Source organism: Onychomys torridus, chromosome 8, assembly GCF_903995425.1.
Source record: "Onychomys torridus chromosome 8, mOncTor1.1, whole genome shotgun sequence".
In the NCBI taxonomy this organism is placed as follows: domain Eukaryota; kingdom Metazoa; phylum Chordata; class Mammalia; order Rodentia; family Cricetidae; genus Onychomys; species Onychomys torridus.
The window spans coordinates 91,121,970-91,144,756 of NC_050450.1; the positions used below are offsets into that span (position 1 = coordinate 91,121,970).

General features: G+C 51.6%; 2 protein-coding genes across 6 annotated transcripts in view; one reads left to right on the forward strand and one right to left on the reverse strand.

Moving 5' to 3' along the window:
• The window catches only part of Fmnl1 (formin like 1), a 28,187-nt gene extending 15,800 nt beyond the window's left edge, over positions 1 to 12,387 (forward strand). For 2 of the 5 annotated variants that reach the window (XM_036198289.1, XM_036198292.1), the window contains 19 exons: positions 763 to 839; positions 989 to 1,082; positions 3,552 to 3,626; positions 3,886 to 3,996; positions 5,561 to 5,710; positions 6,242 to 6,343; positions 6,491 to 6,743; positions 6,989 to 7,282; positions 7,468 to 7,592; positions 8,138 to 8,340; positions 8,962 to 9,196; positions 9,350 to 9,418; positions 9,974 to 10,054; positions 10,128 to 10,257; positions 10,364 to 10,527; positions 10,706 to 10,807; positions 10,913 to 10,993; positions 11,230 to 11,350; positions 11,973 to 12,387. In XM_036198289.1, the coding sequence (XP_036054182.1) occupies positions 763 to 839; positions 989 to 1,082; positions 3,552 to 3,626; positions 3,886 to 3,996; positions 5,561 to 5,710; positions 6,242 to 6,343; positions 6,491 to 6,743; positions 6,989 to 7,282; positions 7,468 to 7,592; positions 8,138 to 8,340; positions 8,962 to 9,196; positions 9,350 to 9,418; positions 9,974 to 10,054; positions 10,128 to 10,257; positions 10,364 to 10,527; positions 10,706 to 10,807; positions 10,913 to 10,993; positions 11,230 to 11,350; positions 11,973 to 12,076 (2,571 nt within the window). In that variant the 3' untranslated portion in view covers positions 12,077 to 12,387. Of the gene's footprint in view, positions 1 to 762; positions 840 to 988; positions 1,083 to 3,551; positions 3,627 to 3,885; positions 3,997 to 5,560; positions 5,711 to 6,241; positions 6,344 to 6,490; positions 6,744 to 6,988; positions 7,283 to 7,467; positions 7,593 to 8,137; positions 8,341 to 8,961; positions 9,197 to 9,349; positions 9,419 to 9,973; positions 10,055 to 10,127; positions 10,258 to 10,363; positions 10,528 to 10,705; positions 10,808 to 10,912; positions 10,994 to 11,229; positions 11,351 to 11,655; positions 11,755 to 11,972 lie in introns of all 5 variants that reach the window. The other 3 variants (XM_036198293.1, XM_036198291.1, XM_036198290.1) reach the window with 3 other exon arrangements.
• Positions 12,388 to 12,431: 44 nt separating this feature from the next.
• LOC118590356 (EF-hand calcium-binding domain-containing protein 3-like) lies at positions 12,432 to 22,636 on the reverse strand. The gene is made up of 10 exons (XM_036198302.1): positions 22,603 to 22,636; positions 16,184 to 16,229; positions 15,730 to 15,945; positions 15,568 to 15,614; positions 14,238 to 14,381; positions 13,752 to 13,823; positions 13,546 to 13,666; positions 13,147 to 13,325; positions 12,839 to 12,997; positions 12,432 to 12,606 (listed from the first exon to the last, which is right to left on the reverse strand). Exons 1-10 carry the CDS (start codon positions 22,607 to 22,609, stop codon positions 12,449 to 12,451), a joined length of 1,149 nt encoding a protein of 382 aa, XP_036054195.1. The 5' UTR covers positions 22,610 to 22,636; the 3' UTR covers positions 12,432 to 12,448.
• Positions 22,637 to 22,787: the final 151 nt, after the last annotated feature.

The window sequence follows — 22,787 nt, forward strand, 5'->3', positions numbered from 1 at the left end:
TGCAGCCTTGGCTGTCCTGGAACTTGCTCTGTGGACCAGGCTGGCCTCAAACTCAGAGATCTGTCTGCCTCTATCTCCCAAGTGCTGGGATTAAAGGCGTGCACCACCCCACTGGGCTGTATGTGTGATTTTTTTAAAAAAGATTTATTTATTTATTATGTATACAGCATGTATGCAGGCCAGAAGAGGACACCAGATCTCATTACAGATGGTTGTGAGCCACCATGTGGTTGCTGGGAATTGAACTCAGGACCTCTGGAAGAGCAGCCAGTGCTCTTAACCTCTGAGCCACCTCTCCAGCCCCGTGATTTTTTTTTTTTTAAAGCAACTCTGTTACATGTTTGTCTAGCATCTTAGGTGACAACTTCATATATATCTGTATTTCAAAATGGCATGCCTGCAAGGCCTCATTATATCCGGGGTCTGACACTGGCTTTTGAAAAGACAAATGATGGTGGCGCCTTTAATCCCAACAGTCAGGAGGCAGAGGCAGGAGGATCTCTGTGAGTCCAAGTCCAGCCTGGTCTATAGCGTGAGTTCCAGGACAACTAGGGCTACACAGAGAAACCCTGTCTCAAAGACAAAAGAAAAAAAAGAAAGAAAGAAAAATAAAGGGGGGGGGGCTTGGCTTCTTAAGAGTTTATGGCTGGATCTGAAGAGCTTTGGGCATTAGAGGCCAGAACAACATGGCCCAGACTATGCTGAGGGTGTTGGCAATCTCAGGGAGCTGTCTGGAGGTGCTGACCTCTCCTCTCTCCCCAGTCCGGCTTCAGCCTTGTTATGAACCACCCAGCCTGCGTCAACGAGATCGCTCTGAGCCTTAACAACAAGAACCCCAGGTGAGGTCTATGCCCTAACTGGTTTCCTGCTTCTGTCCTTGCAAACCCTGTCCCTGTCCCCAGGACTGCTGCCCACCCCACCCCAGCTCCCTGTCCTCAGGTCCCTGCCATCCATGCTGTGGGGACTAGCCTACCCCCTCTCTTTCCAGGACCAAGGCTTTGGTGCTGGAACTGCTGGCAGCTGTGTGCCTGGTGCGGGGCGGGCACGACATCATTCTTGCAGCCTTTAACAACTTCAAGGAGGTACTGGGTCTCCCATCCCAAACCTACTTGCCCTTCTGGTATTGCTTAGAGTCTGGTTGCGGGAAGCTGTGGCCTCCGATAGGGCACCTGAGTGCTGGGATAAAAGGTGTACACCACCATGCCCAGCCAGTCAACCAATCTTTAAGGCAGGATTTGAGTTAAGCATGTTGGTACAGGCTGTAATCCCAGAGCCAGGAGGATTAGGACTTCAAGATTATCGTTGGCTATATAGTGAGTTCAAAACTAACCTCTATGCTCCAAAACCTAAAACCCTAGATCTCTGAGTTTGAGGCCAGCCTGGTCTACAGAGTTCCCGAACAGCCAAGGCTACACAGAAAAAAACCCTGTCTAGAAAAATCAATCAAACAACCAAAAACCAAAAACAACCCCCAAACTTATACCAAAACAAAAACCAATCCAACATAAACCCTGTCTCAAAGAGAGAGAGAGAGAGGGAGAGAGAGGGAGAGGGAGAGAGAGAGAGAGAGAGAGAGAGAGGGAGAGAGAGAGAGAGAGAGAGAGGGAGAGGGAGAGGGAGAGAGGGGGAGAGAGAGGGAGAGGGGGGAGAGGGAGAGGGAGGAGAGGGGAGAGGGAGAGAGGGAGAGGGGAGAGAGAGAGGGGAGAGAGGGAGGGAGAGAGGGGGAGAGAGAGGGGAGAGAGAGAGAGAGGGAGAGGAGAGAGGGAGAGAGAGAGAGGGAGAGGGGGAGAGAGAGAGAGGGAGAGAGAGAGAGAGAGAGAGGGAGAGGGGGAGAGAGGGGGGGGGGAGGGCTGGCTAGATATACTCATTCATTCTTTCATAAATGTTTACCGAGGGCTGACTATGTACCAGGCACAGAAGCAGGCCCTTAGGATACATCAGTGAGCAAAAGAAATGAAAAGTCAAGAGAGGGCTGGGGTAATGGTACTCATTCAATAAAGTACCTTCTATGCATACATGAGGACCTGAATCCCCCCACCCACATAAAAAAGCCAGGTTTAGGGCGGTGGTGGTGCACGCCTTTAATCCCAGCACTTGGGAGGCAGAGGCAGGCGGATCTCTGTGAGTTCGAAGCCAGCCTGGGCTACTAAGTGAGTTCCAGAAAGGCGCAAAGCTACACAGAGAAACCCTGTCTCGAAAATAAACAACAACAACAACAACAAAAAACAAAAAACAAAAAGCTGGGTTTGCCAGGTGTAGCATGACTTTAATTCCCGTGCTCCCAAGGCAGGGGCAAGTGCATCTTTAAGAGTACCAGGCCATCCATGGCTACATATTGAGACTATGTTGCAAAAACAGAAAATCCCAGGGGCTGGAGAGATGGCTCAGTGGGTAGGGCACTTGTTCTTGCAGAGGACCCTGGTTTGATCCCAGATCAAATGGGCAACCCACAACTGTCCACAACTCCAGTTCCAGGGCATGCGATATCCTTTTCTGACCTCTGTAGGCACCAGGCACGCTTGCATATACATGCAAGTATACGCTCACATACCTAAAATAAAATAAATAAATATTTAAAAGAATAGAGCCAAGTTTAGTGGCATGTGGTTGTAATTCCAGTACTGGGGAGACAGTGACAGGCAGTTCTCTGGAGCTTACTGGTAGTCAGTCAAGTCTACTCTGTGAGCACCAGGCCACTGAGACACCCTGTCTCTGAAAGCACAATGTGAAGCTGGAGAGATGGCTCAGTGGACCTGGGTTTGGCTTCCAGCAGCTACATCAGGAGGTTCACAACTACCTGTAACGTCAGTTCCAGGGTATTCAGTGCTTTCTGTGGCCTGCAAATTCCTACCTCACCTTTTACACATACATTCATACAGGAACACATATAATAGATAAATGTTTTTGACAAAGATGGATTTGAGCTGGCGGTGGTGGTACATTCCTTTAATCCCAGCACTGGGGAGGCAGAGGAAGGTGGATCTCTGTGAGTTCGAGGCCAGCCTGATCTATAGAGTGAGTTCCAGGACAGCCAAAGCTAGGCAGAGAAACCCTGTCTCAAAAAAACTGTCACCACCACCACCACCACCACCACCACCAACAACAACAACAAAAAGTAGATTTGCTTCTGAAGACCTTGGTTTGATTCCTGACTTTGGCTTCTACACACACACACACACACACACACACACACACACACACGTGCGTGCGCGTGCGCACGCACGCACACATATGCACATATATATGCATGCACATGCCTATAATGAAAAAGTCAGGAAACCATTTATCAATGAGCGACTTATGTAGTCTTAGAAAATGCTACATGTTAAGGGGGAAAGGGTTGCCACAGGAGAGGGAACTGCTTGTAGGGAAAGCCTCACTGAGAAGTTGAAACTTGACTGGTCACAGCTTTGAAGCTGCTGTGGGATTGGGAGCGGTGGTTCTCTGCCAGCACACCAGGTGGTTAGGACAGTGGGAACGCACCCCATGCTAGTGCAGCCAGAGTAGGGTGTGTGACCCGTTATTTAGTGACCGCCATCCTCCCTCCCCAGGTGTGTGGAGAGCAGCACCGCTTTGAAAAGCTGATGGAGTATTTCCGGAATGAAGACAGTAACATTGACTTCATGGTGAGCTCGGAGATCAGGGAGGCTGAGGATTGGCTGGGCCCTGCTGCATGCTGGGAGCAGCTGAGGCCCTGGGTGGCTGGGCTCAAGGCTTTGCTGAGTTGTCAGTGGGAAAGGGTGGATGTCAGGGGACTAAGGACTGGACCAAGGAGCCCTGAGGGTTACAAGACCAGGCTAGTGGAATGTGAACTGTAGAGAGGGAGGGAGGGTTGGGGACAAATAGGAAGTGGAAGAGAGCAGCTCCGGTGTTCCTGGCCCCCAGGTGGCTTGCATGCAGTTCATCAACATTGTGGTACACTCAGTGGAGAACATGAACTTCCGTGTCTTCTTGCAATATGAATTCACTCATCTGGGCCTGGACCTGTACTTGGAGGTGAGCCTTGCATCACACCCCGGGCCCCGACTGAATTATCCACCCACTGTGGAGTATGTAGTTATGTATGTATGTAGTATGTTAATTAGCAGGTCTTGAGTTCAAATCCTGACTGTGAGAGCTGGGTTTGGTGATACATGCCAGCAATCATATCACTTGGGAGGCCAAAGCAAGAGCATCTCAAGTTCAAGTTCAGTCTGGGCTTCCCTCTTCCCTCTTCCAAAATGGTAAAAAACAAAACCAAACAAAAAACAAAAAACAAACAAACAAAAACACCCAAAACAACAACAACAATAAAACCACCCACAAATAAACAGAATCCTGCTCTGCTGCTGGCTAGCCGAGTGACCTTGCACACATCTGTTCATCCTTCTGAGTCTGTTTTCCTGTCAATCACAGAGGTGATAAAGACTCTAAACAGGAAATCCTGGTACATGATGGATACCTAGTATGACATCTGTCACCAAGGTCCTGGAACAGGCTCAGGTGGCTCTGGATGTGACCTAGGAGCATCAGCTGAGTCAGGTGCCTTGACACTAGCACATGACGAGGAGCCCAGAGATACACACTAGGGGGCTGCCTCAGCCTGAGTCTGGGTGTTGGGAAGAGGGAACAGAAAAATAGGTGAGCAGAGAAGCCAGAGCTTCTGGCCTGGTTCCTTTGGGAGGCTTTCTAGAGGGGCGGGGCCTTTGGGATTGGCTCTCCTAAAGCTAGGATTGGCAAACACCAAGAGGAGGCGAGGCCAGTCTAGCCACACAGTAGCATATGATACATCTGGAACAAGAAAAGTAGTCTGACCTAAGATCCAGCATGGCTGAGCCTTGAAAGAAGAGAGAAGCCAGAGGCGACAGGCTGGATATAGGGCTGGAAAGATGGTCTAATGATTAAGAGCACTCACTACTCCTGCAGAGGACCCGGGACCCTCTGTGGTTCCCAGCACCCCTGGCAGGTGGTTCATAGTCTCCTGTAACTCCAGTCCCAGGGGAGCAGACATGCTCTTCTGGTCTCTGAGAACATCAGAACTCATGTGGTGTCCAGCAATGCTCACAGGGACATACATACATTTAAAAAAAAAACCCCTGGGGTTGGGGATTTAGCTCAGTGGTAGAGCACTTGCCTAGCAAGTGCAAGGCCCTGGGTTCAATTGTCAGCTCAAAAAAACAAAAACAAACAAAAACAACAACAAAAAAAAAAACAAAAAAACCCACAAAAACAAAAACAAAAACAAAAAACCCAAACCCTGAATATTATATGACTTTTAAAAATAAGAAATGTCCAGAATGGCCAAATCTATAGAGGCAGAAAATAGATTCATGGCTGCTGGGGGCTGGAGAGGAGATAATGGAAAAGAAACCCTACCTGGCCTAGAGTTTCCATCTGGGCTATTGAGCTTTTAGAAAAGAGGTAACTCATCTTAAAATAGTGAATTGTGTGGTATGTGAATTATATCAGTAAAAATAAAAAGCAAACTAGAGCTCAAGTGCTCTGGGTTCTAGTGGTGGTGGCTGGATAGACACCCGACCACCACCTCAGACCTCACCACGCTCCTGCTGTCTGGGGACAGAGGCTCCGGCTCACGGAGAGTGACAAGCTGCAGGTGCAGATCCAGGCGTACCTGGACAACGTTTTTGATGTGGGGACCCTGCTGGAGGACACAGAGACTAAGAACGCAGTGCTGGAGCACATGGAGGAGCTGCAGGAGCAGGTGGCACTGGTGAGAGCCGATCCCAAGCTAGTCCATCACACAGGAGGCCCACAGGAAGGCGGTCTCGGGCTGCTCTTGTGCCGCAAGTACTGAATGGAAGATATAGTTCTGGGTGTAGATAGATTGGAGGCGGCAGTCTGCCTGGGCTCTGAGCTTGCCCTCGTTCCAAATCCGGAGTTCTTTTAGTGTCTTTCTCAATGAGTCTTCGGGGAGCGCCCACGCTGTGTGGGACTTGTGCGCAAAGCAGGCACCTCCTCCCGGGGCAGATTCCAAACCCCGACTCCAGTGAACTAGATCTTGGGGTCCCTCCCAGAACAGTCTTCTCCCCTACCACCTTTCTTTGCACTGGTGCCTCGGTTTCCCCCTCTTCCTTTATCTGGGTTCAGGTGCCAGGCTTGGCCCACCCTTGGCACGCTGGGCCAAGCGGATGTGGGAGCCACCCCCAGCCCTCCAGGCCCGCTTGCCTGATGCCGCCCCCTCACCGGCGGCGGTGCCAGTGCCTGGCCGCGGGTGGTAGCTCACCATGTGCTGGTGCCACAGCTGACGGAGCGGCTTCGGGACTCAGAGAACGACTCCATGGCCAAGATCGCTGAACTGGAGAAGCAGCTAAGCCAGGCCCGCAAGGAATTGGAGACCCTGAGGGTGAGCTGTGGGTGTGGGCCGGGCCAGGCTTCCCAAGGAGTCTTCTCCGCTTGTCATCCCAGTATATCCAAGAAGAGGACTGGGGCGGGGTTGCTCTATGCCAGAGAGCTTGCCGGTGGGCACTAATCCTTCTCCTGGGGCTCGTAGGAGCGTTTCAGCGAGTCAAACCCCATGGGTACTGCCAGACGTATCCCTGAGCCTGAGAAAGTGCCTGCCCCTGCCGTGGTGCGACCTTCAGCTCTAGAGCTGAAAGTGGAGGAGCTTGAGGAAAAGGGGTTAATCCGAATCCTGCGGGGGCCCGGGGATGTCGTCTCCATCGAGATCCTCCCAGGAGCAGTGGCGACACCAAGCGGTGACAGCGCACCAACTCCGGGGGTGCCCACTGACTCTCCTAGCCCAGGTGCACAGTTGCTTCATGCTGGGGGAGAGAGACCAGGGCAGGGAAGGGTATCCTGGGGGATATACCTTGCTGTGAAAGATAAGGAGGTTGGGATTGTGGCCGTGGTACAGGTACACGCAGGTGGGTTGAAATGGGTTCTGGATGCATGCATTGGGCAGGGAGGTGGCAGGGACCCCCCTTCCCCACGCCAAGAAGTTGACGAGTTTCTCCCACGCCCTCGCTGGGCTCACATCTCCCACCTGCAGCAGAGTCGGTTCCCGGAGCAGCATCACCACCGCCACCGCCGCCACCGCCGCCACCGCCACCCCCACTACCTAACCTCCAGTCCCAGCAGGAAGCCCTTCCCTCTGCACCCCCGCTGGCCCCGCCCCTCCCAGGCTGTGCTGAGCCTCCACCTGCACCACCGTTACCTGGAGACCTGCCGCCCCCCCCCCCTCCACCCCCACTTGGTACTGATGGGCCAGTACCACCGCCACCCCCACCACCTCCGGGAGGGCCTCCTGATATCCTTGGAGGACAAGACCCAGAGATAGGACCAGGTAAGTGGGGTGGATTATCTTCTAGGGCTGGTGGGGAAGCGGAGCAGTGCCCCCTCCCACCCCCGGGGGTGTCCTCTAGGACCCTCTCTACCTAGGAGTCTTCTCCTGCCTCCTGCCTGTCTTGTTAGGCCTGGCTGGGTTAGTTCCAGTATCTGCACTACTCACCACCTCCTTCCTGCTCCCAGGGGTGAAAGCCAAGAAACCCATCCAGACCAAATTCCGGATGCCACTGCTGAACTGGGTGGCATTGAAACCGAGTCAGATCACAGGCACTGTCTTCACTGAGCTCAATGATGAGAAGGTGTTGAAGGTGAGTGGGCACCAGAGAGCTGCAGGGTTGTGCTTGGCATAGGGGTGGTCATCCCCTTCAGGATGGGGAAGCCCAGGGTGTGGGCTTTAAGACCCTGGGTTGGTGCATCCAGGAGGCAACATCCTGACCTATGCAGGCTTTCCTCTCCCTGAGTGTGGCCTCTCCTTTCTGCCCATTCCCACAGACAGCTAAGGCCTGGGCCATTCTGATCCTAGTTTTACTTTGGAATGGGTTCCCTGTCCTCCGCGCCATCTGTTTTCTCTGCCTGGAATAATCTCCTTCACTGCTGGCTGCTCAGCCCTTCCTTCAGCTTTAATGGCTGGGAATCTGGGTCCTCTGTTGTGGTCTTCTCCGTCACACTTTTCTTGTGTCTCCCCTGTGTCACCTGTCAAGGCTGTGGTCAAGCTAGCTCACTGGCGACTCTGTCCAGTGGTGTTCTGTCAGGCTACCCTAACGACCTTAGCTCTGGACACAGTGTTGAGCCCAGAGTGTGGGCAGATCTTGGCTCCACCCAGCCTAGCATTCTCTCTTCCTTGCATCCTTAGGAGCTAGACATGAATGACTTTGAGGAGCAGTTCAAGACCAAATCTCAAGGCCCCAGCCTGGACCTCAGCACTCTGAAGGGGAAGGCAGCCCATAAAGCTCCCACCAAGGCAACACTCATTGAGGCCAACCGGGCCAAGAATTTGGCCATCACCCTGCGCAAGGGCAACCTAGGGGCAGACAGAATCTGTCAGGCCATTGAGACGTGAGTACCTGCGCGTGGTGGGGGGGGGGGTGGGTACGGCCCAGTCTTCTTGCTAGGCTAGGATCACCAGGCAGAGCTTAGTAAGAACCCCAGCAGTAGCTGGCCGGTGGTGGCGCACATCTGTAATCCCAGCACTCAGGAGCCAGAGGCAGGCGGATCTCTGTGAGTTCGAGGTCAGCCTGGGCTACCAAGTGAGTTCCAGGATAGTCAGGGCTACACCTGTCTTGAAAAACCAAACAAAACCACCACCCCTGCCCCAAAACAAAAAACCCCAAAAAACCAAAAAACCCAGCAGTGAGACAGAATCCATCAAACTTCACGCCAGTCCTGGTCAGGGAACATTGTCCTCATTTTCTTGCCAAGAAAACTAAGACTGTACATGCCCAGATTGAGACCTCCCCACTGGCTTCCTGCTTCTGCCCAGCACGGCACCCAGGCTAAAGGATTTGTATATAGCGCCTGCTGGTGTTGTATGACAGGACCGGAGCTTCGCTTGACTCCTGTCTCTGGTTCTCTGAAGCTGTCTACAAAACTAAATGCCGACGGCTGTTTATTCAGTCAGTCTCTCTGGACTTGTAAGTGTGGGACGACGCCCACCCTCCCCTCTGTTTCCTCTTGCAGGTATGACCTTCAGACTCTCAGCCTGGATTTCTTGGAGCTGTTGACCCGCTTCCTGCCCACAGAGTATGAGCGCAGCCTCATAGCCCGCTTCGAGAAGGAACAGCGGCCGATGGAGGAGCTGTCAGAGGAGGACCGCTTCATGCTGCGCTTTAGTCGCATCCAGAGGCTGCCAGAGCGCATGAACACGCTCACCTTCCTGGGCAACTTTCCAGACACGGCCCAGCTGCTCATGCCGGTATGGGCAGGATGGGCAGGGTGGTGTGCTGGAGCCTGGGCTGGGGGTAGGGAGGGAGCATCTCTGAGCTCAGCTCCCAAGAGGGCAGCTGGGAGTACTTGAGCCTCCTGCTAGGGGAGGCTCCATCTTACCTCATCTTCATCCCACCCTTAGCAACTGAATGCCATCATTGCAGCCTCAATGTCCATCAAGTCCTCTGACAAGCTTCGCCAGATCCTGGAGGTGAGAGCCCGGGGGAAGGGACTGGGAAGCAGGGCCTACCCTTTCCTGGTCTAAGGAGCGTAAAAAGGGAGACTCAGGTCCTATCCACCTGGAGTATAGCAAAAATGGTCCCATTTTTCACATGCATGCTCTAATGGACAGGCTAAGGTAGGAGGTGGGGGTAGGCAACAGTAGTACCAGCCATGCCTGCACAGTGCACCTGAGTTTCTGCTCCAGGGCTCAGTCCCTCTGGGGACTGCTTTGGGAGAGTTAAGGTAACTGCTCCTACTCAGTAGCGTGTCTGCAGACCAGAATACATGGCTGTCCAGGGATTGAGGAGGGAGATGTTGGCAAGCCAGTTTTGGGGTGGACTAATGGGGTGTACCCATGCTGTTAAAAGTGTACACATGAGATGTATACACAGGCTGCATGTGTCGTGGAACTGAAGGGTCCATTCAGGAGGGCCTGAGTGTGAGGGCTGATTTCTTGCTATCTTTTTTCCTTTCTGAGAAATAAATCTTCTTCAAGGGATTTTTCCACCCTGGATCTCATTGAGTCTTTCTCTGCCTTTCCCAGATTGTCCTGGCTTTTGGCAACTACATGAACAGCAGCAAGCGCGGGGCAGCCTATGGTTTCCGACTTCAGAGTCTGGATGCGGTGAGGAGGGGCTCCTGGCCTGGGGTCTGGAGTCTGGTTGGTGGCCCATGGCTTATAACAGATCTTTGTCCAGTTGCTGGAGATGAAGTCGACTGACCGAAAACAGACATTGCTGCACTACTTGGTGAAGGTCATCGCTGAGAAGTACCCACAGCTCACCGGCTTTCACAGCGACTTGCACTTTTTGGACAAGGCAGGCTCAGGTACAGGGGGTTGGCGTCTTGGGCCGCTCATGTGGGTTAGGAAGGGACATGACGGCATTAACTGTGTGCGCGCTGCCTGATCCCGACTCCATGCTGTCCATTCCAGTGTCCCTAGACAGTGTCCTGGGGGACGTGCGCTCCCTGCAGCGAGGCCTGGAGCTGACACAGAGAGAGTTTGTGCGACAGGACGACTGTCTGGTGCTCAAGGAGTTCCTGAGGGCCAACTCTCCCACCATGGACAAGCTGCTGGCAGACAGCAAGACCGCTCAGGTGAGTGGGGGAACACAGGAGCACCAAAGCCTTAGGGTGGAGGTGTGGAGCCAAGGCCTGGAGGGGTGTCACCACAGGCAGAACCCTGGGAAGATGGAGGAAGAGTAAGGGACCATCCTGAGTGGAAGAAGGGATGTGATACCCTGAGGGGCACGGAGCTGATGGGTTGTGCTTGCAGGAGGCCTATGAGTCCGTCGTGGAGTACTTCGGAGAAAATCCCAAGACCACACCCCCCTCCATGTTTTTTCCCCTCTTCAGCCGGTTCACCAAGGCCTATAAGGTACCAGTGTCTGCTGCAGTGGGAGGGGTGGGGACTGCTTCTGGCCCAGGCAGGACAGGGAAGGAGGAGGGGCTGTCCTCACCACGACCTGCCTCGTGCCCTCAGAAAGCAGAACAAGAGGTGGATCAGTGGAAGAAGGAGGCAGCGGCGGATACCTCAGGCAGGGAAGAGCCTCCAGCACCCAAGGTAAGGCAGCTGTCCCCGAGCCTGGTACTGGGGTACAGGGGTTTGTAGCATCCCGTTCACCCTCTTGTCTCACCCCTACACCTTCAGTGTTGAGATAGATCCTGCCCAAGGATGAGCGAGTGGGTTTAGGTGCCTTCTGCTTTCGCTGCCCATCCTTGCTGTGAGGAACTGCACAGACATTCTAGAGTAGGTGGGGTGAGAAGTACCCTAAAGTTAAGAGTTGTCTATCTCCTCAGTCTCCACCCAAGGCCAGGCGGCAACAGATGGACCTCATCTCTGAGCTGAAACGGAAGCAGCAGAAAGAGCCCCTCATCTATGAGGGTGACCGAGATGGGGCCATTGAAGACATCATCACAGGTGAGGGCAGCGCCAGGTCTCTGTCCTGCTTGCCTGTACGATGACATTCTCTTTCTCTCTCTCCCTGTCACACTGACGGGTCCGCTGCCTCCCCGAAATGCCAGTCTCACTGTGTAGCCCTGGCTTGCCTGGACCTTGCTGTGTAGCCCAGGCTGTCCTCAAACTCAGAGATCCTCCTGCCTCTGCCTCTGCAGTGCTGGGATTGAAGGCCTAGGCCGCCATACCTGTCCTCCATGCCTCTTGCTACCTTTTCTGTTTTTCTTTTGTTTTCTCTCTGTCTCTACCTTCCATCCCCAAAATCTCAGTGCTCAAGACAGTGCCCTTCACTGCCCGCACCGGAAAGCGGACATCCCGGCTCCTCTGTGAGGCCAGCCTGGGAGAGGAGATGCCCCTCTAGTTCTCAGGTACCTAGACAGCCCGGCCTGTGATTCCAGTGCTGGCACAACTTTGGGAATTTGGGGGGCCAAACATGCCTCCCCATCCGAGGCCACTGCATGCTGGGATGTTTTAGGGGTGGTGTTTATGGCTGAGGTAAATCAGTGTTCCCTGCACAAAACCAAATCCTTAGAAAGATGAGCCTGTGCCCTGGAGCCTGGGCAAATGTGTCTCTTTTGGCTTCCAGATCTTCGGAACCAGCCCTACATCCGAGCAGACACAGGTCGTCGAAGTGCTCGCCGGCGACCCCCGGGACCCCCACTGCAGGTCACTGCTGACCTCTCGCTGTAGCCACTGTTTCCGCTGGTGGATTCTGTAGGGCTGTAGGCAGGCTGGAGCTCAAGGAAGATGGTCCTTAGCTCGGCTGGGTTGAGCATCAGCTCCTCCTGCCGACTACAAGCCTTGAAGCCCCTCACCCCACCAAAAAGAGAAAGAAAAAAAAAAAAAAAGCTGCTCGCAGCATCCTCTCCCTCCAATAGCCATACTTAGCCTGAGCGCAAGCCTGGTCTATAACTTATAAAGTGCACCTCGCCGCTGCCCTCGCCCAAAGGACTCTCCTTGAACCTTATTTTTATACAAGATTAATAAAGATGTTTGCAAAAGATGCGCGTCGGCTTGGTGCCTGACCCCACCAGGCGCAGCCAGTTTCGCTCAGCAAACGCTTTACTTGTACAAGCTCTTCATAGCACATCTCTGGAAACTGGCTGGCGAAGGGGAGGAGGGGTGCTTCTGCACTAGAGTTGGCGGGGAGGAAGGTAGCTTCGAGGGGCGCATTTGCTCCAGCGGCTGGCTCGCTAGCCCGGCGGGAGGGCGGAGGGGACCTGCGGAAGATCCGGGGGGCAACTCGTTAGAGACGCGGCGCGCGCCGCGATCAGCAACATCTGGGTGCATCGGCTGCTGCCCCTGCAGTCCCCATTCCTTTTGGTTCAGTTCCCACTCTACGCCAGCCTCTGCTGCCTGCCAATCACGCCCCATCTGCTGTCCCGCCTCCGCCCCAGCTGCCCTGTCCTTAGTCTCCTCGGCCGATCTGGTCTCGCTCTTGAGGATTCTCACCTTTGCTGAGTGGCCCCAGGTTGGGAGGGAGCTTGGGGCGGCCTGGCTGATGGGGTTTGGGGAGGCGAACGTCGGGGCACGGGGCTCGGTTTGAGATCCTGCGGTCTGGTCGCGGGCGCCCGGGCAAGCTAGGAATCTGAGCGTAGGGGTTGCGCCCACCTGGGGTGGGATCCAGTAGAGGAAGAGGCGAGGACAGGTGGGGCTAGGCTGCGGATGACCTGGAGCCTCCCTCCCACCTCTCGAGGGGTCCTGCCCGGCCCCTCATACCGGCCCCCACCCCGCCCACCCGCTGCCCGCTGGGGACGCACCCGCTCTGTACAGTGTGTGCAGGGAGCGCGCCAGCTGGGAGCTGGAGAGGCCGCTGAGGCGCGCCGCCTGGCAGAAGAAGGTGAGACCCGTGTGTGCACGCGCAGGCCGCCCCTGGCTGCGCGCCCGGCTCTTAGAGCACATGCTCATCGGCAGAGCCCGCTGCTGCTTGAAATAGTAGCTTGGAGGAGAAAAGCAGGACAGAGGGCTCAGACACCGCCTCTCCATCTCCTCCATCTTACGGAAGCTATTTGTCTTTGGCTAAGGATGACCTGGGGCCTAGGAAATGGACCCAGAATTCAGGACTTTCTTGGGGAGGGGGGGCATCAGAGGACTCCCCGCAAGGCCGGGCTCAGTTTTCAGAATCTTGTGTCTGGGGAGCTGGGGATGGTTGTGCTCACCTAGTCACCTCCTGTCCTGATTTGGAGGGCACAAAGCCCTGCCTCAGTAGTTTGAACAGCATCTCGAGGAACAGGGTCTGCAGGCCCGGGGGCTCACAGACCCGATTGCTCTTCATGTGGCCTGAGTACAGCAAACACAGACAAGAGTGAGGAGGGGATGTCCTCATTCAGTACCCTTCCCCCACTGCCCATCAGTGTACCCTCACCCATGCACTGAGCTAGGCGGTGATTGTCAGTGAGGACACCCAGGAAGTCCTTGAAGCTGACGATTCCATCACCTGGGAAGACAGAGGGATCAGTGGGTACTTGCCCTTTTGGAAAGTTTGTCCTGTAGATATGTTAAGGGTTTAAATACACATTGAGAATTATGTGGGATTTTCTCCAACATCATAACCCTCCCCTACACCATTTATCTCTTTAAAATAAATTTCACTATAAAGTACTAACATGACTTATTAACACACTTCTGTAGAAGCCAGGGGGTTCTAGTGTGAGTGGGAGAGAAACAGCTCTTGCCTGGGGGGTGAGGACTGACTCAGTAGCCATGTACAAAGGCAGGGAGATAGGGTGCTTCCTGGAAGAGGGAACTTTAAAAAAACAGGACAAGGCCAAGGATATTGTAGGTATGGGTAGCATTCATTAGGAGATTGCCTAGAGATGGGAGAACACAAAGGCAGAGGTGGGGCACCCACCATCTAAGTCGGCCAGCCGAAGAGCCTCACACATCTCCTGTGGGCCCAGCTGGATACCCACATTGCGCAGGGCAACCTTCATGCTATGCATGTCCACGGTGCCTGTTGGGCTGCAGCTGAACAGTTTGAAGATATCCTGGAAGGCTGAGAGTGGAGAGAGGGACTGTCAACAAGGTGTGAACTACACGTGGGTGGCCTTGAGGCTTTGCCTCTCCAATCCAGTTGGGTGGGACCCGGGTTTGGACACACCTATTATAACCTTCAATACACTGGACATCAGCAACACAGTGAGTGCTGTGTATTGGCTTGTGAGCTGTTTATCCTTATGCCCAAATTGGACATTTTCTTACAAAAAGCATTTACAATTCATGTCTAGAAGCCTGAGAGATGACTCCACAAGTAAAGGGCGCTTGCTGCCAGACCTGATAACCTGAGTTTGATCTGCAGGCCCCACGTGATGAAGAGAACTGATTCCCATAAGTTGTCCTCTGTCCTCCACGAATGCAAGTGCTCGTGTGTGTGTGTGTGTGTGTGTGTGTGTGTGTGTGTGTGTGTGTGCACGTGCATACACACAAGTATAAAAATACTTTAAAAACTCACATGGGGGACTAGAGATTTGGCCTAGTGGTTAAGAGCACTCACTGCTCTTGCAGAGAACCTGAATTACATGGTGGGTGACTTACAACTGTCTAACTCCAGCCCCAGGGGGGTCTGGAGCCCCTGGCTTCTGTGGGCACTGCACACAAACCCCTACAACTAAAATTAAAAACCAATTTTTAAAATTCACATCCAAGGTCACATGCCGAGTCCAGCTCTGTGGCTGCTTGGGAGCCTCATTGGTGTGTGACATAGAAGCAGGCACTCAGATTACTGATGTAGAAAGTGATTCTTCTTTGATAGGTCCCTGTCAACATCAGGGGTGACATTTGGGGAGTACCTTCTATCCTTACTTCCCATCTCTCAGGCCAGATCCTGAGAAAACTAATTTTTCTGTCCATTCCTCTCTTTTTTTAATCCTGTCCCATCCATTCAGATACGACTATCCAACTATCCACCAATATGTTCAGTTTTATTTTTCCCTATTCCCTTCACAGACACAGACACAAAGATAAACAGAGACACCAAGTCACAGATACACAGACAGGTACACACACACTTCTGGGGGTATATCAGTGAGCCCTTGGGCTGTAGAGAATTAAAAATTAGACTGGTGTGGAGGAAGGGTCACAAGGGTCATAAATATGCTAACCTCAGGGCAGGTAACGCCTTGTAATTCTGTCCTGGGCATCCCCCATATTTTCCTCTCTACTTCTGGACCTGGAGTCCTTACCTGCCAGCTGCCGGGGTGTCAGGGGTACCATGCTATCATCGGTCGAACTGTTCCCGTGAAAGAATTTGGACATGTAGTACCTGTTGCAAAGAGACTCCAAGGCCAGGCAGCCCTTGCCCCCAGACCGGCACCCCAAACCTGGTCTCCATTTCTTATCCTCACCTCTGAGACTTGGTATCTGGGCCTGGCCAATATGGATGGGTAGCTTCAGGGTCCTTAAATTCTCTTGCCCTCAGTATGGTCTGATCCTCCTTTGTGGCCATGGCTGCTGCTAGCTCTGACTGAGGCAACTGGCCCATCTGCAGCTGCAGCCGCCCTTTCTGCACCCTGCCAGCTGGCTCCTCTCGTGTGAGGAGACTCCGAGGCTTCTGTGGAGGCCTTGGAGACAGGGAAAAGGCAGGACAGCCCGGTCAACTGGAGGGCATAGACTCCAGGGGACCTAGGGGACAAGGACTATGGGTGAGCAGGTCCACCTCCTCCTCCCGGGATCCTCAGGCCAGGCTGAACCCACAGCTCTACAGAAGGGGGCTTCTGTAGCAGGCACAGGGTGTGGAACCCCCAACTCAGGTAAAAAACAAAACAAGACAAAACCCTCCTTCGGCCTAGTGGCTCATACCTTCTCAGTGTCGATGAGGGTCTCTTGGTCTTCTGGCCTCTGCTGCCTGAAAGGCAGAGTCACAGACTCTGAGGCTGCCCCCAGGCTACTTTTTTGGTGACTTGCATCTTTTGGCAGGAGAACTGCCAACCGTCCCTGCTCACAGGCTGACTTCCAGTGGGGACTGCTGCTCTAGTCTCCCCAAGTCTCTACCTCCAGGCATCTGAATTTGTGATTACACTCTGGATGCTCAATCAAGATGGCAGAGGCCCTCAGGGAAAAGCAGGCCACAGAATCCCAAAGCCAGGTGCGGGGGACATGGAGTCCTGTCCAATATAAACCCACTAACCACATTTTAAGACATTCCATGAGACCTTAATATTTAAAAATAATACAAATCAAACAATGTCCACTCTCAGATCACTAGTGAATGAAACTGAAAACCAGTAGCAGAGAGCTGGAAGATCTCTAAATACTTGAAGATTAAATAATTTACTTCTAAACAACATGTAGGGCCAGGTATAGTGATGTACACCCATAATTCCAGAACTCTGGAGGCTGGGGCAAGAGGATTGTGAGTTCAAGGTTAGCTTGAGCTATATAATAAGGAGGACTGTCAAAAGGAGGAGGGGAGAGAAAGAACATTATTATGACAAGATAGTGCCAGGCATGGTGGTGCATGTCAATGATTCCAGCCAGCACTTGGGAAGCAAAAACAGCAGGATCGGGAGTTCAAGGTCATCCTCAGCTCTATAGTGAGTTTGAAACCAGCCTGGGCTGTATGAGAACCTGTCTATAAACAAACAAACAAACAAATAAGCAAACAAGCAAACAAAGCATGGATCAAAGAAGAAACTTCAAACTAAACAAAAATAAAAATACAACTTATTTCAAATAGTAGGATGTAACAAAAACTGCTTAGAGACATTGGTAATGTTAGGTGCGTGTTTTAGGAAAGGAAATGCCTAAAACCAATAATTGGAGTTTCTACTCCAAGAAACTAGAGAATGGAGTGCATATGACATCTCAGGTAGGTAGATGATAAAAACATGAGCAAACATTAAGGTTGAAAGCAGAAAAACATCAATAGTGGAAATAATAAATGTCAAAATCGTCTTCTTTGGAAGAGCAATAAAGTAGGCAGGGCTGGTGAGATGGCTCAGTGAGTAAAGGCACCTCTGACAAGTCTGATGACCCAAGTTCAAAGTCCCCAGGTCGCACATGGAAGACGAGAACTGAACCCATCAAATTGTCCTGACGTCCATGCACATTCTCTGTCATGGATGCGTGCGCGCGCACGTGCATGCACACACACACACACACACACACACACAAATACACACATACACACACACACACACACAAATACACACATACACACACACACACTCCCCACTACATAAATACAAATAAGTTGGAGGGGAAGAGTAATAGCATTGTGATAGGGACCTCACTGTAGATCTCACGGATACTCAAAGCATAATAAAGGAATATTATAAATACCTATGCATATAAGTTTGATAACTTTAATGAAGTCGACCAATTTCTTAAAAAACAGAAGCGACTAAAACTTACATGTAGAGAAATAATATGAATAGACCTGTATCTACTAAAGATATCAAAGCAATAATTAAGAGCCTTCCACAGCAGGGAGAGGCCCATGCAAATTCTGATGATTTTTTAAAATTAAACATTTATTGAAGGACCATTACTTTTCTACAGTATCTTAATTCACTCTGTGAGGCCATTACCCTGTACCCTAAACAGGAAAAGACTTTCCCAGAAAACTACAATATTCCTCAAGAATGTACGTAGAAAAATCTTGTTTTTAAACATTATTTTGGCCTTCAGGCATACTGGCGCATGCCTTTAGTCCCAGCACTTGGGAGGCTGGCGGATCTCTGTGACTTCCAGATCAGACTGGTCTACAGAATTTCCAGGAGAGCCAGAGTTACACAGAGAAACCCTGTCTCAAAAACGAAAACAACAACAAAAAAACCCCAAACAACAGCAACAATAAAAATTATTTTGGCCAGGTGTGATGACACATGATTTTTAATCCCAGCATTTGGGAGGCAGAGGCAGTTGGATCACTGAGAGTTCCAGGCCAGCAGGGCTACATAGTGAGACCCCCATCTTTAAAAGATGGTCTTAGGGTTGGGGATTTAGCTCAGTGGTAGAGCGCTTGCCTAGCAAGCACAAGGCCCTGGGTTCGATCCTCAGCTCAAAAAAAAAAAAAAAAAAAAAAAGATGGTCTTAAAGGCTTTGTGTGTGTGTGTGTGTGTGTGTGTGTGTGTGTGTGCACGTGCGCGCACAAATGAGTGCAAGTGTTTTTGGAGACCAGAAGAGGGCATCTGATCCCTTGGAGCTGAAGATACAGGTGACTGTGAACTGTCCAGTGTCAGTGCTGGGACCTGAACTCAGGTCCTCTGGGAAAGCAGGAAGTACTAACTGCTGAGTCATCTCTCCAGCACAGATGCAAAAATCTTTGAGAAAATATTAGCAGGTGAAGTCAACAATATATAAAAAGAATTACACATCACCACACACAAGATAAATGTAATCAAATATTTAAATTAGGTAGGCGTGGTGGTGGATGCCTTTAATCCCAGCGCTCCAGAGGGATCTAGATCTCTGTGAGTTTGAGGCCACCTTGGTTTACACAGCAAGTTCCAGGGCAGTCAGGGCTATGCAGAGAGGCCCTGTCTCAAAAGTAAACAAAACCCCAAACCTTTGACTCTACCACCAGCGTGAAGACAATCAGAAGACAGTCATAGACTTGGAGACGCACATTTGAAAAGGACTGTTCTGCACAAAATATACAAATAACCTTTAAAACTCAACAGTGAGAAAGTGAATCACCCAATTAAAATGGGCAAAAGATGTGAGCAGACACTATAACAAACACACACATGCCAGTATATAAGATCTTCAACATCACAGGTCACGAGCGACCTGAACAGTAAAGTGAGACACCACTATTGGTGGATGAGAACACCCGGATTGGAAATACCGACACCGCCAAACAATGAAGACAAGGAACATCATCGTGCTGGGGCTGCAAAGTGGTGCAAACAGCAAAGCCACTTCGGCTGTTCCTTACAAAGCTGAACACACGTTGATGTTTTGGTTGTGAGCCCAGTCCTTAATAGCCGAGCCACGTGAACACACCTTACAACATACATTAGGCAGCAACCATGGCCCTTGGCATTTATCCAGATGGTTTTAAAATCCACACGCTGCAACTTCCTAACTGCCTAAACATGGAATCCACGAAGATGTTTCGGGAGGTGGGTGGAAAAACAAACTGGTCCATCGAGATAAGGGAATATTATTGAGTGCTGGGAGGAGATGAGCTGTCAGAGCCGTGAAAAGACACGAGGGAAGTTAACTGCTAAACAGGGAAAGAGGCCTGTTTGGAGAGGCTGCGGGAAGTTCCATTCCAGTTCATTCTGGAAAAAGCAAAGGGAACAGAACAAATCAGTGGGTGCCTGGAGTTGAGGGGAGGGAAGGATGAGTGGGTGGAAGGCAGAGGGCATTAGGGCGGGCAAACTATTTCGTATGGTACTGCCGTGAGACACATGCCCTACACTTGTCACAGAAAGGACACCAAGAGGGAATGAACCCTGATGTCTCCATGGGCTTTGGGTGATGGTAGTGAGCCAGTGTGGGTCTGTGTAACCGTGTGTCTGTCTCAGCATGTCCCTGTGTTCCAGGCTGTGGGGGCTGGGACAGAGAAGGAACACACAGAGCTGTCTGCGCTTGTCACTCGCTCAGTGCACCTAAAGCCACTGTCAACAGTTTGTTTTTTTGGAGGGGGACAGGATCTCATGTACCGGTGCTCAGGCTAACCTTGAGCTTTCTATTTAGCTGAGGATGACTTTTTGTTGTTGTTTTGTTTTTGAGGCAGAGTCTCACGATATTACCCCGGATTGGTCTGGAACTTGCTATGTAGACCAGGCTGGCCTTGAACTCATAGACATCCTCCTGTCTCTGCCTTCCCGGTGCTGGGATTAAAAGCATGACCACCACATCTACTGTGTGGATGACTTTTCACTTCTGATTCTTCTGCCTCTACCTCCTAAGTGCTGGGATGATAGGTCTATGCTCCCACCTCTGGTTAAAAAAAGTAGAACTTTTAAAAATCCCACCAAAGGGGCTGGAGAGATGGCTCAGTGGTTAAGAGCACTGGCTGCTCTTCCAGAGGACCCAGGTTCAATTCCCAGTAACCACATGGTGGCTCACAACTGTCGAAAATTCCAGTTCCAGGGAATCTGACACTTTCACACCAATGCACATAAAATAAAGTATATATAAAAAAAAAATCCCACCAAAACAATAAACTCTAAAAAGACAAACCCTAAGAGCCAGATGACACTAGAGCCAGACAGCCACCTCTGCGACTTCTCTGTGTCCCATCTTAGATTCCTGCTCCATTCCCTTCTGGCCTGCTTTCCCACTTCCCTGTTCCTAGGTGCTCCCCATTCAGCCTCCTCCTAGGGTCCTGACGGGCTTCTCCCTTGGCAGGGAGCCTGACCAGGACTAGGCATGGCGGCATGCTCCTCTTAGAACTCTGAAGACTAAGGCAGGCAGTTTTGCGAGTTCAAAGCCAGCCTGAGTTACCTAGCCGTACCCTGTCTCAAAAGAAAAACAGAAGCCGTGTGGTGGCGCCTGCCTTTAATCCTAGCACCCAGGAGACAGAGGCAAGAGGCAGTCAGGACCTCAACAACGCCGCCACCTCCAACAACTAAAGCTGATGTGGTAGTGTAAGCCTATACCTGTAATGGCAGCCCTCAGGAGGCAAAGGCAGGAGGATCATCTGGAACCTGAGGCAGTCCAGCCAGGGTTAACAAAGAAACTCTGACTTACAAAAAAGCAAAACCAAAAACCAGTTGTTAACAGTGATGTTAGTGATTGTAATCCCAGAACTCAGGAAGCTGAGGTAGAGAGATTGCCACAAGTTTGAAGCTAGCTTGGGCTGCAGAGTGAGATGCCACCTGCCCACCCCTCTATATCACACACACACACAACTGCCTGTGGATCAAGCCAGCCCCTTCTTTTTCTCTAGGCACAAATTCCCTTCCCTACTTCACAGCCTCCTGACTTTGGCCAAAAGCAGCTCTCTCTTATTGCCTTTCTTCTGGGCCTTTAAGGCCTGACCCCAGACATAGTGGTTGTGTGCCTCTGTGCACATTTGACCCTTGGGGCTGCTCCTGAGCATGTGTGTCCCTGCACTTGTGGGTGGTTTTTCCTGTCTATGGACATGCTGTTTTATGCCAATTTCAGGCTGGTGATGTGTGGGCATTCCTCTGGGTTGCCATGTTGGGTAGGTCATCACACATGGGGTCTCCCTACATTTGGAGTTATTTCTGGCTTGAGGCTGTGACCTTCTAAAAGATTGGTCTATCAACTTCAGCTCTTCCCTCCTTCATAACCTTCAAACAATGTCCTCTCCAGGCCTCCCCACTGGCTACAGGAAGGATTCCCTTTGGATTTCTCATCTGGTCAGCCCCACCTCCAGGGAGGCCCCATCTCCCACATCCTCATGCCCCGATGTCCCTGGATTTTGGCCTAGGAAACTGAGGCGGGGATGGAGCTTTGGGGTGTTCTAGAGGTCTGGGGGTGGGTGGGAGTAAAATGGAACCACTTCAGGGAATAAACAAACCCTAGACAGCTGGCCAGAGCTCTCAGGGGACCTGTGGACTCAAGAGAAACTAAAAAAATGTCAGTGTCATCCCTAAAAAATTGCTTCCAGAATATAGCAGCCAGGTGTGTTCAGTGGTGAGGAGACATTGGTCCTCTAAAATCTGAGCCAGAGCCCAAGCAGGATGGTGCATATTTGTAATGTCATCACTGGAGAGGTTGAGGTAGGCAGCTCAAGGGTTTGAGGCCAGGCTGGGCTATAATGAGATACTATTTCAAAAATTCAAGGGCTGAGGATACAGCCCAGTAGCAAAACGCTGGCCTAAATATGCTCGGGGCCCTGGGTTCGATCCCAGCACCTTAAAAAAAAAGTCTTCACCGGGGCCAGCACTGGAGGCTTTAATGTTTTTGTCTAGTCATCTCTTTTGGGGTAAGGGGGATGACAACTTAAAATGGATTTTCAGCAATAATGGATTCCCTTTCGTGGTTCCCGGCACCGAGCTGCAACATAAAAGAGGCAGGTGTCATTATGGCATTAGGGTCTTGGGGGCAGGGGAGGGGGGGCTCCCACTGCACCTGTGGGCAGCTGGCATCCTGTTCTGTGTCTATATGTCATCAGAGGCCAAGAGCTCTGAAGCCCAGTTCCCTTATGCTCACTCACAGAAATGTCCTGTGCCCTAGGAATGTAACCATCACGCTCTCAGGAGGCAGACAACATGAAACCCATCTGCTTCCTGAGGCGACATGGCCCTGCCCATTTTAAACCCAGGTTTCTGTCCTAGCCCTGGAGAGCTCACCCTCCATGGTCCCCAGGCCTCCTCTGGCCCTGGCTTTGCTGCTGCACCTCAGGTCACTGGAATCTTGTTCCTAGCAGCCTTTGTGAGGTCATTGAGGTTAGGCCATCAACTAAGCTTGCCCTGTGGCCCCTGCCTCAGCCCCTCCCCCTTCCATTCCACTGTTCCACATCCCTCCGGCTATGTGA